At 50.2% G+C, this 14,757-nt stretch overlaps 1 protein-coding gene across 1 annotated transcript in view; it reads left to right on the top strand.

The window, feature by feature from the left end:
* Positions 1 to 14,757, top strand: part of RP1L1 (RP1 like 1) — a 42,220-nt gene that overhangs the window by 18,504 nt on the left and 8,959 nt on the right. Inside the window, exon 2 of the mRNA XM_045830766.1 lies at positions 12,847 to 13,474. Within this exon, the coding sequence (XP_045686722.1) occupies positions 12,866 to 13,474 (609 nt within the window). The 5' untranslated portion in view covers positions 12,847 to 12,865. The remainder of the gene's footprint in view (positions 1 to 12,846; positions 13,475 to 14,757) is intronic.

Raw genomic sequence — 14,757 nt, 5'->3', positions numbered from 1 at the left:
CACATGACAATTACACAGTTGGCATGAGAATGAGAGAGAAAGAGATAAAGTACTGTATGAGTTCAAGGGAGAAAGAGGACATCGGGATGAACTAGAGCATCCCCTCCCCTGATTTCAGGTGGAGAAAACCACATAAATCAATAAGTTGGATCATATAGCCAAGAGCTGATTGTTTCCAATGAACTACACTGCATGGGAGACCAAATCATTATTGCTGTCCTACTATGTCCCACATACTTCACAACCATCATTTCAAACCTGGTAAATACTTTATCCCCACTGGGCCCAGCAAGCTCCAAACTCCAGGTATGCCTCTCCACCGTCTCTCCTGCATTCACATGTCACAGACAAACTGCTTCCACCCACCTCCCAGAGGAGAAACGGCTGACTGGAGTGTTCGGTCTCCATCCCAGTGGAGGGCCATGGAGGGGAGGGCTAGCCAGCTGTAACTAAACCTAAATGGAGAAACAGGGATTTCCTGCCATGGTTACATGCTGTGGTTGTAGCCCCAGGTTATTGTTTACAGCATTTGTTAGAATCAGGGTGTGGTGGTTAATTTTATGCTTCAACTTGACTGAGCTAAAGGATGCCCAGGTAGCAGCTGGTGATACGTTATTTCTGGCTTATCCATGAGTCTGGTGTTTCTGAGATCAACGTTTGATTCCGTAAACTAGGTAAAGAGAGAAGGTTACTTTCACCAATGTGGGTGGCATCGTCCAGTCCACGGAGGGCCTGAGTGGAACAAAAGGATAGAGGAAGGGAGAATTCTTTCTCTGTTTGAGCTGAGACCTTTGTCTTCTTCTGTCTCTGGACATCAGCACCCCTGTTCTTGGGCCTTCAGACTCCAGGAGGACCTACAACAGCTCGCTTGGTTCTCAGACCTTTGGACTTTCTGGGGCCTCCCGCTTACAGATGGCAGATCTAGACTTCTCAGCCTCCACAATCACATGATTCAATTCTTCATAATGAATCTCTTTCTGTGTATCTCTATATATCTTATTGGTTCTGTTTCTCTAAGGAACCCTGACTAATACACAGCGATGGTTGTGAAAACACCACCCCCTTCCCGAGCCTGCATCTCTGCCTCCTCTGTGGACAAAGGCTGTTCCCATCTTTGCTTCCTTTCCTTCCCCAATTGGACTTGGCCTCCGGTGGCCCCTCGCAGGCCCCTCCCCCACCATCTTCCACTGTGTGAAGCATGATGACAAAATGACAAAAACATTCTCAAGGAAACGAGCTGTCCCGCTCACGGAGGCCACCGTAAGTGTCAGAGAAAGCAGGGTTTGGAGTTATTCATTCTGCTTCCATGGAATCAGTCCAAATCCGTGCTGGGCTGGTTCCCCCCTTCCTGTTTTTCAATCCAGACACTTGCCGTCACAGTATGGTTCCCGTGGTGGTGCAGAATCTTTACAGGTCAGTTATCCTTGGGTTTTATTTCATCATGAATAGGCTGTTTCTCATTTGCCTTCAACCGGTCCTCATCAGCAGATTGAGGCAGCCTCATGGGGTTGGGGTGGGGGGAGTGCAGGGGGAAAGAGCATGGCATTTGCAGTCTGAAGGGCCACTGAGCCTTGCCTATCATTCATGACCCTGAGGGCAAGAGACAAACAAACCCTGGAACTACGCCAGGCCTTGGACTTCTCCTTTGTTCAGTGGGGTTCCCAGCCTCGCCTCTTCTTGTAGGTTAGCCATCCTCAAACATGCTCCCAGTCTCGAATCCCATGAACAGAACCATTCTCCTCTCCTGTAACAGCATAAATTCATCATGCCTGTTTAGAACTATATGAAAGATTACATACTGTATGATTCCTTATGGATAGTTAAGGATTCTTTAGGCTTTGTGAACTTGTGTTGAGTTGTGGTTGTACATCCATTATCTATTTTGAAGAAGTGCCCTCTCTCTAGTGTGTGTGTGTGTGTGTGTGTGTGTGTGTGTGTGTTAGGTACAGTTGCCATGACAACATCCCGACTTGGGCCTGAGTCTCCCTAGATCCTCCAACCCATCCTGCTGCTTGATCTCAGGTGATCACCGCTTTCAAGGCATCGTGCGCCTGCTCAGAAGCCCACCAGGGCTCCCAACTGCAGTGCCTGCTTTATGTGTAACCCCTTCTCCCCCAAACCAGGCAGTGCCATCGCTCCTGAGATTCAGGCATCTGCTCCATCAAGCAGGGCTCCATTCCCATAGTTGCTGCAGGCCTCGCCCTGCTCTGTCAGTCAGTGCACATCTCCCCACCCCACAAAGGCTCACCTGGAGGTTCCAGTCAAATCCCCTGGTTGCCTTGACCAGTCTCTCCCTTTAGGAGCTTCAGTTGGACTTAGACTTAACATCACACGGGTTGGTGTGCCATTGAGTTAGCATGTTGCTTTCGCTCAGTGATTTTCAACACTGGCTGAGAGTCAGCTGGGGAGCTTTTCAAAGAAACTGAAAACATTTTTAAATACTAAAAATTGCTTGGACCTCAGGCCAACCAAAGGCTCTGAAGGTAAAGTCTGGGTGCCAATACTTTCAAAAGCTTTCCAGAAGTCATGGGCTGAATTGTGTCCTTGTCTCCCCTACACCCCACCCTGCCACATTCATACATTGAAATCCTAGTCTCCAGTCCCCAGTGCCTCAGAATGGGATGGTATTTGGACATAGAACTTTTAGAGCAGTAATTAACTTAAATGAGGTAATTTATCAAGGTGGGTCTTTATCCAATATAACTATCTGGATAAGAAGAGGAAATTAGGACACAGACACACACAGAGGTATGACCCTGTGAAGACACAGAGAGAAGATGGCCATTTACAAGCCAAGGACAGAGGCCTCAGAAGAAACCAACCAACCCTCTGACACCTTGATCTTGGACTCCAGCCTCCAGAACTGTGAGAAAATATGTCTGTTATCGAAATGACCACATGATTCTACTGCACGTCCAGGGAGCAGCCCTTCTTCCAGCCACCCCGATCTCCCCCACCCTGCCTCCCAGCTAGATCATAATCATCCGAGGGCCGGAGGGAGCTGTGCCTTTTGAGTTCCTCTGTCTCTAGCTGGCTATTGACCCACTGGTGACTAATGACCTGTTCTGCCACAGCACGTGGCCTCCATGCACCTCTCTCCAAGGTTGTTTACTCCTGATGCCCCCATCTTACTTGGAGATGCTTCAGACTTTTTTTTCCCCTAATGTCCTTTATGCCTATCATCTTGGCCAATTTTCCATCATAAAAAACTTGTATCATTTTCTGTTAAAGGCCTTTTCCTGTTCCAGGGATCTCAAACTTATTTGGCATGCCTAATATATTCTCTTATTTTGGGTAAACAATGAAGAAACTTCAGGAAAATTAGCAGTAAAGCTAACAGGGCAGACTCATGGAAGGTGCCAAAACACTGGTGACATCATGGAGCTTCTGTGCTAGCTCAGAGTGTCTATTTCTAGAATTCTTTTATGTGAGAAGATAAATAAACTTCTACCTGGCTTAAGTCATTTTGAGAATGGGGCCCCTGTTACTTGCAGTTAGGCGATTTCTGATCCAGCAGTCATCTTAAGATCACTCTAGTTGTTTAAAATTTGTTTTCTAAGTTGAGCTAAGATCAGCCTCAGTGTCCTAGGAAGGGCCTGGCCATTCTTAACTCCAAGTTCTGCCCTCTAGGATCACCCCAAAGAAACTTAGTCCCTTCCTTCTCTCCAGCATTGACTTTTTTTCATCTTGATGTCTTTACTTCATATCTTTCGCTTGCAATTGTATGTTTGTTGGACCACAGTCCCCCTTAGTTGCTTCCTCAGCTGCTCAGGTTCATGGGCAGCCCAAGGGTATGCATACTGTCTGTGCCTTCACAGAGCATCTCAGCTACCTCCAGCCCGTGGCAACTGTCCTTTCTTTGGCTGTTTATATGTTTCCTCTATACACTAGCCCATGGTCAGGCAAGAGAGCTTTCTGCCTTTGGGTTATCCTATCCCCATTTTATTATTTTCTTATTATTTGCTGATGTGCTCCTCACCTTATTCTTAGCAATGCATGGGCTCCCAAGCATCATTTATTCAGCAGCAGGGACAGAACCAGAAGCACTTACAGCCTACAAGGAGCTCAGACAGCCCATTTTGCACATTCTACATTGCATTTTAAGCCCTGTAAATCCAGGCCATCTCATTAGCCTACTTCCCCTGTTGATAAGAGTTATCTAGAGAATATTAGTAAGTGGGGGTAAGGAGGGGAAGACAGGAAGGTACTGTAATGCTGGTTTTATTTGGGGTTTGTTTTTGTTTTTGTTTGGACACAGTTTCCAAGGACTCTAGTTCCTGTGTCAATCTCAGGGTTCTTCCAGCCGTAAGTCTCTTTTCCTGAGGTGTAATGAATGTCCCCTTCCTTCATCACCAGAAAGACAGGGAGCCATTTCTGGAAAACTTTTCCCAGTAGCTACAGGTTGAACAAGAGAGTGTATATTCACAAACATGATCTCTTTTCTTCTTTCTAAGCCACCCCATCAGCACATGCCAGTCAGCTCAGAGCTCCATGGTCTTTCTCTCTGGTGTCCCTCCTCTTTTCAGTTTCCTCATCTCCAAGGACTACATCAAAGGTTCTTTTTTTGTCTTGTTGAAAATGTTTAAGTTCTACTCTCTGAGCAAATTTCTGTTATATAGCATGGTGTTATCCACTGTGGTCACCACGTTTTATTGCACGTCAGGTCCTCAGGCCTAGATCAAAGGTTCTTCACCTGGGCTTTGTGGGTCTCTGGGAGGGCTCCTACGAGTGGGCCCCAGAGGTCCATGAAATTGTATGCAATATTTTGTGCATACGGGAATGCACTCACTTTCCTGGATGGGGACGTTCTTCACAGTTTTCACACCACGATTTGGAAAGGGGATAGTTTTACCTGGAAAATTTTAAGAACTAATGCCTTTAGTATTTTCTCAAGAGGTCTTCCAGGTTCAAGGATAATTATTTATAGCAAACTCCTAGTGTAACCTCAGCAGCCATTTAGTTGAGCACCTTTGTTTCCTGGTTAAAGTAACTGAGGCTCAGAGAAGTTAAGTTGATTGCCCACAGCATCAGCTGTTTCCTGGCAGAGCCAGAGTGGGGGCTCCTGATCCTGGGGCCCTCCAGAAGCCTCAGGGACCTTCATGTGCCAAAGGGTGAGGAGTTCTGTTTTCTTCCCTGGATTATAAATTCCGTGAGACATGAGCCCATCTCACCGCACTGAGACTCATTCTCTGCGTCTCGCCAAATGTCCATCCCATAATAGGCCTCAAATGTTTGTGGCTAGATTGCTTTATACCTAGTAATCATAAGTCGACTCACATTAGCCCCCCTTTGCTCTCACCATTTATTCTGATCCTGAATCCACCACTCAGAACCTCGAGCCCAGGGGGTGGCTGCTCTGCCGTGTGGAGCCCGCGTGGTGTTTCCCGCACCCCGCCCCACCCAGCTTGGATGGGAGGTCTTCTTCCACCAAATTGCCTTTCTCAAAGGACAATTCATTCCACTTGTTCCTTTTTTTATTTTTCTGTTATTTTACGTTACATTTTTTATTCTGGTAACATATATATAACATAAAATTTACCATTTTTAACCATGTTAAGGCCACAGTCCAGTGACATTCAGCACACGCGTACTGCTGTGCAGCCACTACCGACATCCATCTCCAGAACTTGACCTTCTTAAGTGAAACTCTGTGCCCATTTAAACCCTAACTCCCCATCCCCCTCCCCCCAGCTCTGGCAGTTGCCATTCTACTTCCTGTCTCTGAAAGTGACTGTGGAGGTACCTCACATAAGTGGAATCATACGATATTTGTCCCCTTTTGTCTGGCATACTGTCTTTAAGATGCAGCTGTTGTAGTATGTGTCAGGATTCCTTTCTTTTCCCAGACTGAGTAATAGTCATTGTGTAGATGTCGCACGTTTGGCTTCTCCACTCACTCATCAGCGGTACTAGGGCAGCTTCTACCCCTTGGCTCTCGTGCGTAGTGCTGCTGTGAGCATAGGTATGCAAAGTCTGTCTGAGAGCCTGCTTCCCACTCTTTTGTGTGTATGCCCAGAAGTGAATTGCTGGGTCACATGGTAATTCTTTATCTAATTTCTTTGAAGAACCGTTACACCATTCTCCACAGCAGCCTCACCATTTTATATTCCCAAGAGCAAAATCTCCATATTCTTATCAATATTTGTTACTTCTGTTTGTTTTTTTGTTTGTTTTGATAATAGCTATCCTGATGGATGTACAGTGGTATCTTATGGTCCCCTCCTTTTTCTCAGGAGTCACACTTATCCACTTGATCGCAAGACGGGACTATCGGGTTGTAGCACACTGGCCCCCTGATACTGCCGTATACACAAGTCACTCAAAATCAAGCTTGAATACGTGCTGTGGCTTTGTCATGGATATGTGCACAGCCTATACTTGGCACTTTGTCATACTGCATTTCACCGACTTTAATGCACACAGGTTCCCCCGACACCCCTGCACCCATGTTTTAATAGCTCTGAAATCAGAATGCATACTGCAACCACTAGTACGCTTTTGTCTTAGTTTATCACTAAAAGGTGGGGCTGAAAATGGCTGTAGACCTTGTAAAGCCTGTGTAGACCCATGTGGTGCTGGAGGAGCCTACAAAGGGCCGGCCACCTGCTGAATGACAACAGCTCTCGTGCTTTCTGGAGGCGACGTGCCACAAGCATTTTCATCTGGGGACATACTAGTCACATGATGGCAGCTTCTTTCAGCTGTTCTTGAGTAATATCAATAAACCTTTCAAGGTTTCTTCCCTCCCCCCTCCAGCTCACTTACTCTTAGGTTTAGCACTGGTGTCGTAGCCTCACAGATTGTCTTTCGCAGAGCCCAGCCCCTGCCCCGCCTGCAGACTGCTCTCACCCACTTCATCCTCTTTCTGAGGCCTCTGCCTCCAGCCCCTTGCCCTGGCCTAGCTCACTTCCAGGGCTGGTGACAAAACTGCTTCCTCCCCTCAGGCCCACTCTGCTCCATTCCTTCCACCACGGCTGTCACCTTTTGAAGTGTTTCCTGTAACTTCTATTTTTTTCTTCTCTTGCCTCTTAATCTGTTTTTCTCTACTTCCCTCCCCACCCCCGAACAGCTGGAATGCCTCCTCTGCTTTCTTGCCCTGCTTCCTCCTGAAATCCCCTGGCAACCCTTCCCCATCCTTGGTGAGCAACATCAATCCCAGGATGCTCTGACTGGTGCCGTGGACCCCAGGGTTTGCCAGGACCATTTAGCAGTAGTGATTCACCCCCAGTCTCTGCGTTCCTCAGTGACTCAGGACAGCTGGACCTCAGAGCTCCCTCTAATCCACGCTACCCAGCACACCGGGATGAGGCCCTGTCCCCAGTGGGACTGGTGTGGGGAGTCCAAAGGGAGGTCTCCTTCAGAGCTCGGTCACAGGGGGTGACTGAATAAAAGCCTCCTGCTGTGGGAGTGTCTCCCACCTTATCTAGACCTTCCCCACCAGCCGCAGTGCCCCCACCAGACCCCAAGCTGGAAGTGGAGAGTGGAGAGCGGGGAACCAAGCCCCGGTTGCTCTCCTCCTGCTCCTCACCCTCCTTCCCTCCGCCTTTCTCCTGACTCCTCGCACCCCTGACTCAGGCCTCGCCTTTCCCTCACGGTGTATCCTGCTGTCCACATTCCCCCTGAGTGTGAATGGGGGAAGGGTTGTCTCCCCTCTGCTGTGAGGGGGCCCACGACCGTGTGCCTGGCCTGGTTCATGATACGAGATACGGGGACTCCGGTGTCCTCTCTCCAGGCCAGGCCCACCATCCTACATAGCTCCTCTTGTCAAAGAGGTCACACCCTCTCCTGTTCCTGCTTAGGGACAGGAACCTCATGACTTTGGAAGGAGAAAAGCAGGGTGAGGAAAACTGAGCCATGCAACTTTATGTATGAGCTGACCATTAATCTTCATTCCGCATCGAGGGCCGGTGTCATATTCTCCCCTCTGCCACCCCAACTGGCAAGTAGGAATGGGACAGTTGTCCCTTTGGGGGCAAAAGGGGAGGATTTGGCAGGGCCTTCAGAGCTGCATCCCCTCCTCTCTCTTCTGTCTTCAAGACCTTCCCAACTCAGAAATGCAGCTTGGGAATCTGGGAAAGGCAGAACACTTAGCAGTGTGCTCCCTGGGGTTCTGTGTCCTCTCCTGCTTCAACTCCAATCCGTTAAGCCGAGGAGAGAATTGTCGGCTCCCACAACTAAAGGGCCAGTTTTCCAGTTTGGGTTCTTGTTTCAGGCCTTGCTGCACCCAGGGGCTCAACTGGGTCATCAGGACTTGGTCCTATCCTTCATGGTGGCATCTTTTTCTGGTTCTGTGAAGCAACCTCTGGCAGGGCCAGCTTATCTCGGCCTCACTGCCAGCAGGGCCATTACCAAAACGAGGCCACCTGATCCCACAAACCCACCTGGACCCATAGTGTAGGCATCCAGGCAGGTGACCGACCCATTGCAGTTAGCCGGGGACAAGTGGTAGCACGGGCAGTGGGTCCTGGCTCACGGGCTTCTCAGCGCTAACCCTGGGGCAGTCCTGGGCCAGCCGGATCAGCCCGACCTGTAATGACACCTGCTTCCTATTTCCCCTTCGTGCCGCCCCCTCTGTTTCCAGCCTCCTCTTCTTCATTTACCTGTTCTTGGACCAGATGTAGAGACCCACCTGAGTTTGCTTTTGTCAGTCATGAGCCTTGCAGACTTCAGTGAAGAAGGGTTTTGGGTTCTGCCGCTGGGGCACCTTGAGCCAGAGCTGATCTGATTGTGTCTGTGCTGTTTCCTCCTCCCCACAGGGGCATTCATCAGCCCCCTTAACAACTCTGTGTCAGACACACCCACGTGCATGGTCAGACACACCCACGTGCACGTGCCCACCCCTGCAGAGAGGGGGCCTTTCCCACGACCCCCTCATGCCTGCCCCCGAAACTGTTCCCCACACCACTCTCCTGCTGGGTGAGGAGCAAGTGCCACCTTGTACCCAGCTCCAGAGGCTGAAACCCCAGGACCATGCTGTACCTCATGCTCACCCACAGCCCCTTCCCACCAGCCCATTGGTTGGTCACCCAGCACCACTGGTGGCTTCTTCTCAGCCTCTGCCCGATCAGTCCCCCTGGTCTCCCTTCCACTACAGCTGTCCTCGTTCACCAGTAACTTTCCCGGCACTCTGAGGCCCCATCCTCCCTACCGCTGCCAGGGCGTCTTCTAAAATATCAGGATGACATCCACTGAGAAGGCCCTTACTGAACGCCCATGCTTGGATCCTTTGCTGCCCATTTGCACATATGTCCCCATCCTGAACGCCCTGAGTGGAGCAGGGATGACAAACATCTGGCACCTGTGTGGTCCTCCTCTGCCCTGATGCTACGGCAGCATTGCTAGCTAATCACAGTGTACAGGGAGCCTGGGTACCTTTTCCTCCCATCCTTCCAGCCCACCCCATTCTGTCAAAGTTGGCACCCAGGCCATACCTATTTCCCACGCCCATCCTAACTTCTTCCTTCTCTGGCTAATCCTAGAATTGTCCTTTAGGTCTCTGCTTCTGTCACCTCCTCCAGGAAGTCTTCCCTGACTTGCCATTTCTCTCAATCTGCTTTCAGTCATGTCCTGTATATATTATATCTCTATCTCTATTTTTATATCTGTATCTCAGAACATTTCTTATGCTACCTTTTAATAATGTACCTACCTGTCACACAAGAGTGTGAAGTTTTAGAAGATGGGTGCTATGCCTCAGTAATCTTTGTATTTCCAGGATCCGGCATAGAGCCTGGTACACAATAGCTGCTCAGAAATTTTTGTGTGGCAACCAAACCAGTAAATGAGTGAGTGAGTGAGTGAGTGAGTACATGAATGACCTGTTTTGAAAGTGAAAGAATGAGAAGTTTATTCGGCCTCTTTGACAAGGAAGATCAACGGGTTTCTCCCTCCCACATGGCTACAAGAGGAGGTCAGACTGCTCAGGGACTCATTGTGGGGCTGAAGTTGAACCTGCTGGGTTCTAGTGGTGAAGCTGGAGAACAAGCCGCCGCACCATCTTCCTGTGAGGAGCAGGGTGATCTTACAGTCTTGAACGCCCTCACCTTCCACAGTTGATGGACCCAGGCCACCTTCGATCCTTCAGCTCCTTCCTCTAGGTCCTAAGTTTTTTCTAATTTTTGTGCACACGAGTGAGTGTCCCTGTATGCGCGCGTGTGTGTGTGTGTGTGTGCACACGTGCACGCGCGCTCAGGTGCGCTGGCCATATAAGTCAATGCAGAATCTAGTCAGTTATACGAGTGCAGGTGTATTTAGCAGCCAGGTGACCAGCAGGTCCTCTGGGGCCGTGTGGGAGGGAGCCTTCGTGGTGGCTCCTGGCTGCTATCAGCCTGGTTTTGTTGGTACTTAGAATTCCTCAGGAGACATTTTTAATTTCAAAAATCCAGTTAGAGATAGAGAATTCCAATTCAGAAAGATGTTATTTTCTAGAAGAATGACAGAAGGGGATAGTTGGCCCCTTGAGCATGTTTTGGGATGTTATGCTTTGCCTGGGTCCCCAGTGAACCGCAAAATGGCCTTTGCCTTCGCCTCAGGCCAGGCTCCTGCTTTGCCCTTGAACGCCCCCCTTTGCCCTGCAGAGCTGCCATCGGAGAGGCTCTAGAGAGATCGATCCTCTCCACCCGGAAATGGGCTGCAAGAAGCAGAGATCCTGGAGGCACCAGGGACGCTGGGGGTCATGGTGACACTGGGGGCCGTGATGACATTAAAGGACACATCGACAGTGGGAGACACAGTGATGCGGGGGAATGCGGTGATTGTGAGGGACATGGTCCTCCAGTGTTGCTGTGTCCCCCGGTGTCACTCTGCCTCCCCACTGAGTTCCCCAGCATCGCTGCATCCCCCAGTGTTTTGTAATTTTTCTCTCAGTTCCTCGGGGAGGGCCAAGAAGGATGCTCATTGTCACAAGTGAAGATGACAATCAAGTGGGAAGGAAAGTCAGCCCTTCAGGAAGGCACGTGGAGTAACAGCACAGGCCGCTAGTGCTGTTAGCGGGAGGTCTGAAAAAGCAGCTTAAAGGGATTAGTTGGGAGGGAGGAGGTTGAAGAAGCTAATTATAAAGTTTGTGCCAGAGATGAGAGAGGATTACGAGGCCTTTTTGTGCACCAAGATTTTGAAAAATGAGAACAATCCCTTCCCCTAAGAGGAATGGGGCAAAGGGGAAGGTGAGGTAAGGAAGGGAGATGTGGGTGCTGGAGGGACTGTATGCAGGGGGCACAGCTGTGGCAGGGAAGGCCACGGTCACCTGCAGTGAGCACACCCGTTAATGAGGGTCCTGCGTGGTCTGAACTGCACGGGAGCAGGGACCACTCCTCCCCTGATGATCATTACTCAAGGGTCCGCTTATTGACAGGCCTGGGCTCTGTTGTGTGGCTCTGAGAAATATCTGCCTTATTAATCAGCATGGATTTCCCAGGCCCCTGCTGTGTGCCAAGCTTGGGGCTGGCATCCCAGGAGCACAGGTTCTGCCTCCCATGCCTGGGGGCAGCTGACCAGGAAGGATACAGCTCAGGATGTGGGAAATGTCAGGGAACCATGCTGAAAGTGGGGGTTGCCCCAGACTTGGGGGCTGCAGAAGGCTCACAAAGGAGGGAAGACAAGGCAGCATGCAGAAGGATGGGGGTCACCACGCAGGGGAGCCTGAGTCAGGCAGCCTCATTGGAGTGGAGAATGCCTGCAGAAAAGGGCAGAAGCTGAGTCTTAGGGGGTGGATAGGAGCAAGATGGAGAGGCCTCGAATTGTGGGATAAGGGGCCTGGGCTTTTTCTGCAGACATGGGGAACCACTTGAAGGGCTCGGAGCACAGGAATTATCTGGGGGGAAAACTGGATTTCAGAACAACTTGGTCAGCAGGTACACAGGACAGACCATGGCATGGTGGCCTGGACAGAGTCAGGCTTCTGCAAGAGTTCCAGGTGAGGCAGTGAGCTCTACCATGGTGGGAATAGCATGAACAGCAGGATGAATGACCTTGACCCAACTGTAGCTGGCCTGACCCCCCCAATCTCCCATGTCGATGGGAATGGGCTGGGAGACTCTGACAGGGTTCACTATGCATCTTCCAAAGACTTTGGAGGGATGTAAGGAGGAGCATTTTTTTTTTTCATATGAAAGCAAACATCCCCATACAGTGGAGAAAGCATACAACATCAAGAGGTGACATCATCTTTGGGCTACAAGTCTCTTTGTCTGCTCTTTGGTACCTGAAAGGTTTGGGACTGAAGGATTCTACTCCAGCCCTCCAACTCATAGTTAAAGGATGCGAGTCCAGAGACCTGGGCATCCCCCTGGGGCACACACAGTCTGGGCACTGAGAGAGAGTGGGCAAGGTGCCCAGGCCTCCTGACTGCCTACCCTGCATTCTTGCACCTGTGTTCCATGGTCTTCCCTTTATTTATTCATCTCTTTAGGAAATAAACCCTAAAGTATTCAAAGGAGTTCAGGTGGTAGAAATGGGTAAGAGAAACAGCAAGAGGAGGAAAAGGAATCAAGAGGTATTGGTGCTTGCTCCGTGCCCAGAACTCTATATGCATAAACTTGTTTATACATTATAACCACTGGGCAGAGTGAATATGGCTGCATTTGGCAGGTGGGCCCTCCAAACACAGAGCATGTCATTCACCTCCCAGGTCATACGGAGTAAGGGGGTGGGGTAGAACGTGAACTCGGGACCATCCGATGCCAAACCTTGGGGCATTCCTTCTATTCCATCAACATGGGTGAACCCTCCCCTCCAGAGCTGAGTGGATCAAATTTGGAACGGGCAGGGAACACCTCTATAATGAAGAGCAGGGAGGAAATTCAGAATCTCTTGGCCACTCTCTGACCCTCCTCCTTCGATTGGTTTCAGCTGCCTGGGGCTCCACGCCATGAACAGCGCCCCAAGGGATGCCCAGGCCCCCAGCTACCGCGAGTGCCTCCTGCCTTCCGTGGCTCGGACCCCCTCTGTCACCCAGGTCACACCAGCCAAGAAGATCACTTTCCTCAAGCGAGGGGATCCCCAGTTTTCTGGGGTTCGTCTAGCTGTCCACCAACGTACCTTCAAGAGCTTCGGGGCACTGATGGATGAGCTCTCGCAGCGCGTGCCTCTCTCCTTTGGGGTGCGTTCTGTCACCACACCCCGGGGCCTGCACAGCCTCAGTGCCCTGGAGCAGCTGGAGGATGGTGGGTGCTACCTCTGTTCCGATAAGAAGCCCCCCAAGACCTCCAGCGGGCCAGGCCAGCCACAAGGGGGAAGCCCCTCTACTCAGCAGTCTCGAGATGTTGAAGACCAGTGCGAGGTGCCAGGGACATCCTCGTCCCGGAGGAACCCTAAAGCCCCAAAGAGGATAATGCTGGTTAAGAATGGGGACCCTCGATTCCAGCAGACAGTGGTGCTCAGTCATAGAAATACCAGGAGCCTGTCAGCCTTTCTCAGCAAAGCCTCGGACCTTCTGCACTTTCCCGTGAGGCAGGTGTACACAACCAGCGGGAAAAAGGTAGGCTGTTGGGGCATGGCATTTTCTTTAAGAAGTCCTCTGGATGTCAGGTGAAAAAGCTGGGATGGAATGGGGAGGTTATCCTTTAAAAGGGGCACTGGTTGCCCCACCCTGCTACCAATTAAAAGTGGGTAGAGTGCAGACACTGAGTCAGTTAATCAAACAAACAATCATTATTCATATTTTTTGCTACCAATTAGTGAGCACTTAGTGAGCCCAGACACAGAGCAGTTTAATACAGGGCATTCGGGGGCTTCCCTTGGACGTCTGGAGGCATGCATGCTGGGTTTGCAGGAAGCTACCACCCCTGCCTGCAGCTGCTGTGATTATTGAGTTCGAGCAGACTTCTCGGTCAGTGGTGGCATCCAGGCCTGTACAGCTGAGATTGGGAAACTGCCACACCTGCACCTTGACCAACACGCAGGAACCTTGGCCTGGCCACCACTGCCTGAGCTGCCACCATCTCCTGAAAACCTGTGTAGGGCTTTCTAAGCCCCGGCATCCTGGAAAGCGCACCGGGAAAAGAGTGGAATTGACCTCGACAGACCTAGGGTGTAGTCTCCGCCACACAAACCCATGAGGCAGTTAGTATACCATGTGTAGAGCTAAGAAAATTGAGGCAAAGATGTCAAGTAATTTGCTCATAGCTGTATGGCTGGCAAAGGACAGGGCCAGCCTTAGTGATTTCAGAGCTGCGATGGAAGAATCTTTCTAAGTTGTGGTGTGTTTGCTATGTCGTAGCATGTGCTATCTTCAGATTTCACAGACAAATAAGACTAGGCCCCTACCTGCGGTCAATTGGCTACAGTTCAGTGGGAGTAGTGAGAGTGAGAGAGCAGGTACAAAATAAATTAATGGGAGAAAATATTAGCCTATTTTCAGATAGACATTGCAGGGCTACCGGCATTTCTGTAAACACAGTGGCCTCATCGCTTCCCAGCACAGGCTGTGTCAGGATTATTCGTTTGTGGATCCTCAGCTGGATGGACCCTCTCAACAATGCCCTTTTGTTGGAGGAGTCTGGGACTCCCCACAAGCCCTAGGCTCCTAGCTCCTTCTGCAACGGGAGCACCACCGAGCCCTCAGTTCTGTTTTCTCCCTTGGAAAAGTCTGGTTTTCTACAAGCATGGCTGCATCTATAAATTGATGCACTGGGTCACATTTGCGTCTTTGCGATGGACCAGAGATCTAAATCAAAGGAGGAATGGACCTGGTTGTTCGAAACAAACTTTTAATTAACTGGGTTAAAAGAGCTGGTGGACTGCAAACTTGATGTCATTTTG

This window comes from Phyllostomus hastatus, unplaced genomic scaffold, assembly GCF_019186645.2.
Source record: "Phyllostomus hastatus isolate PE091 unplaced genomic scaffold, TTU_PhHast_1.1 phas_contig_159, whole genome shotgun sequence".
NCBI lineage: Eukaryota > Metazoa > Chordata > Mammalia > Chiroptera > Phyllostomidae > Phyllostomus > Phyllostomus hastatus.
The sequence above is the reverse complement of the archived record's forward strand: the minus strand, read 5'-3'. Positions and strand labels throughout refer to the sequence as shown.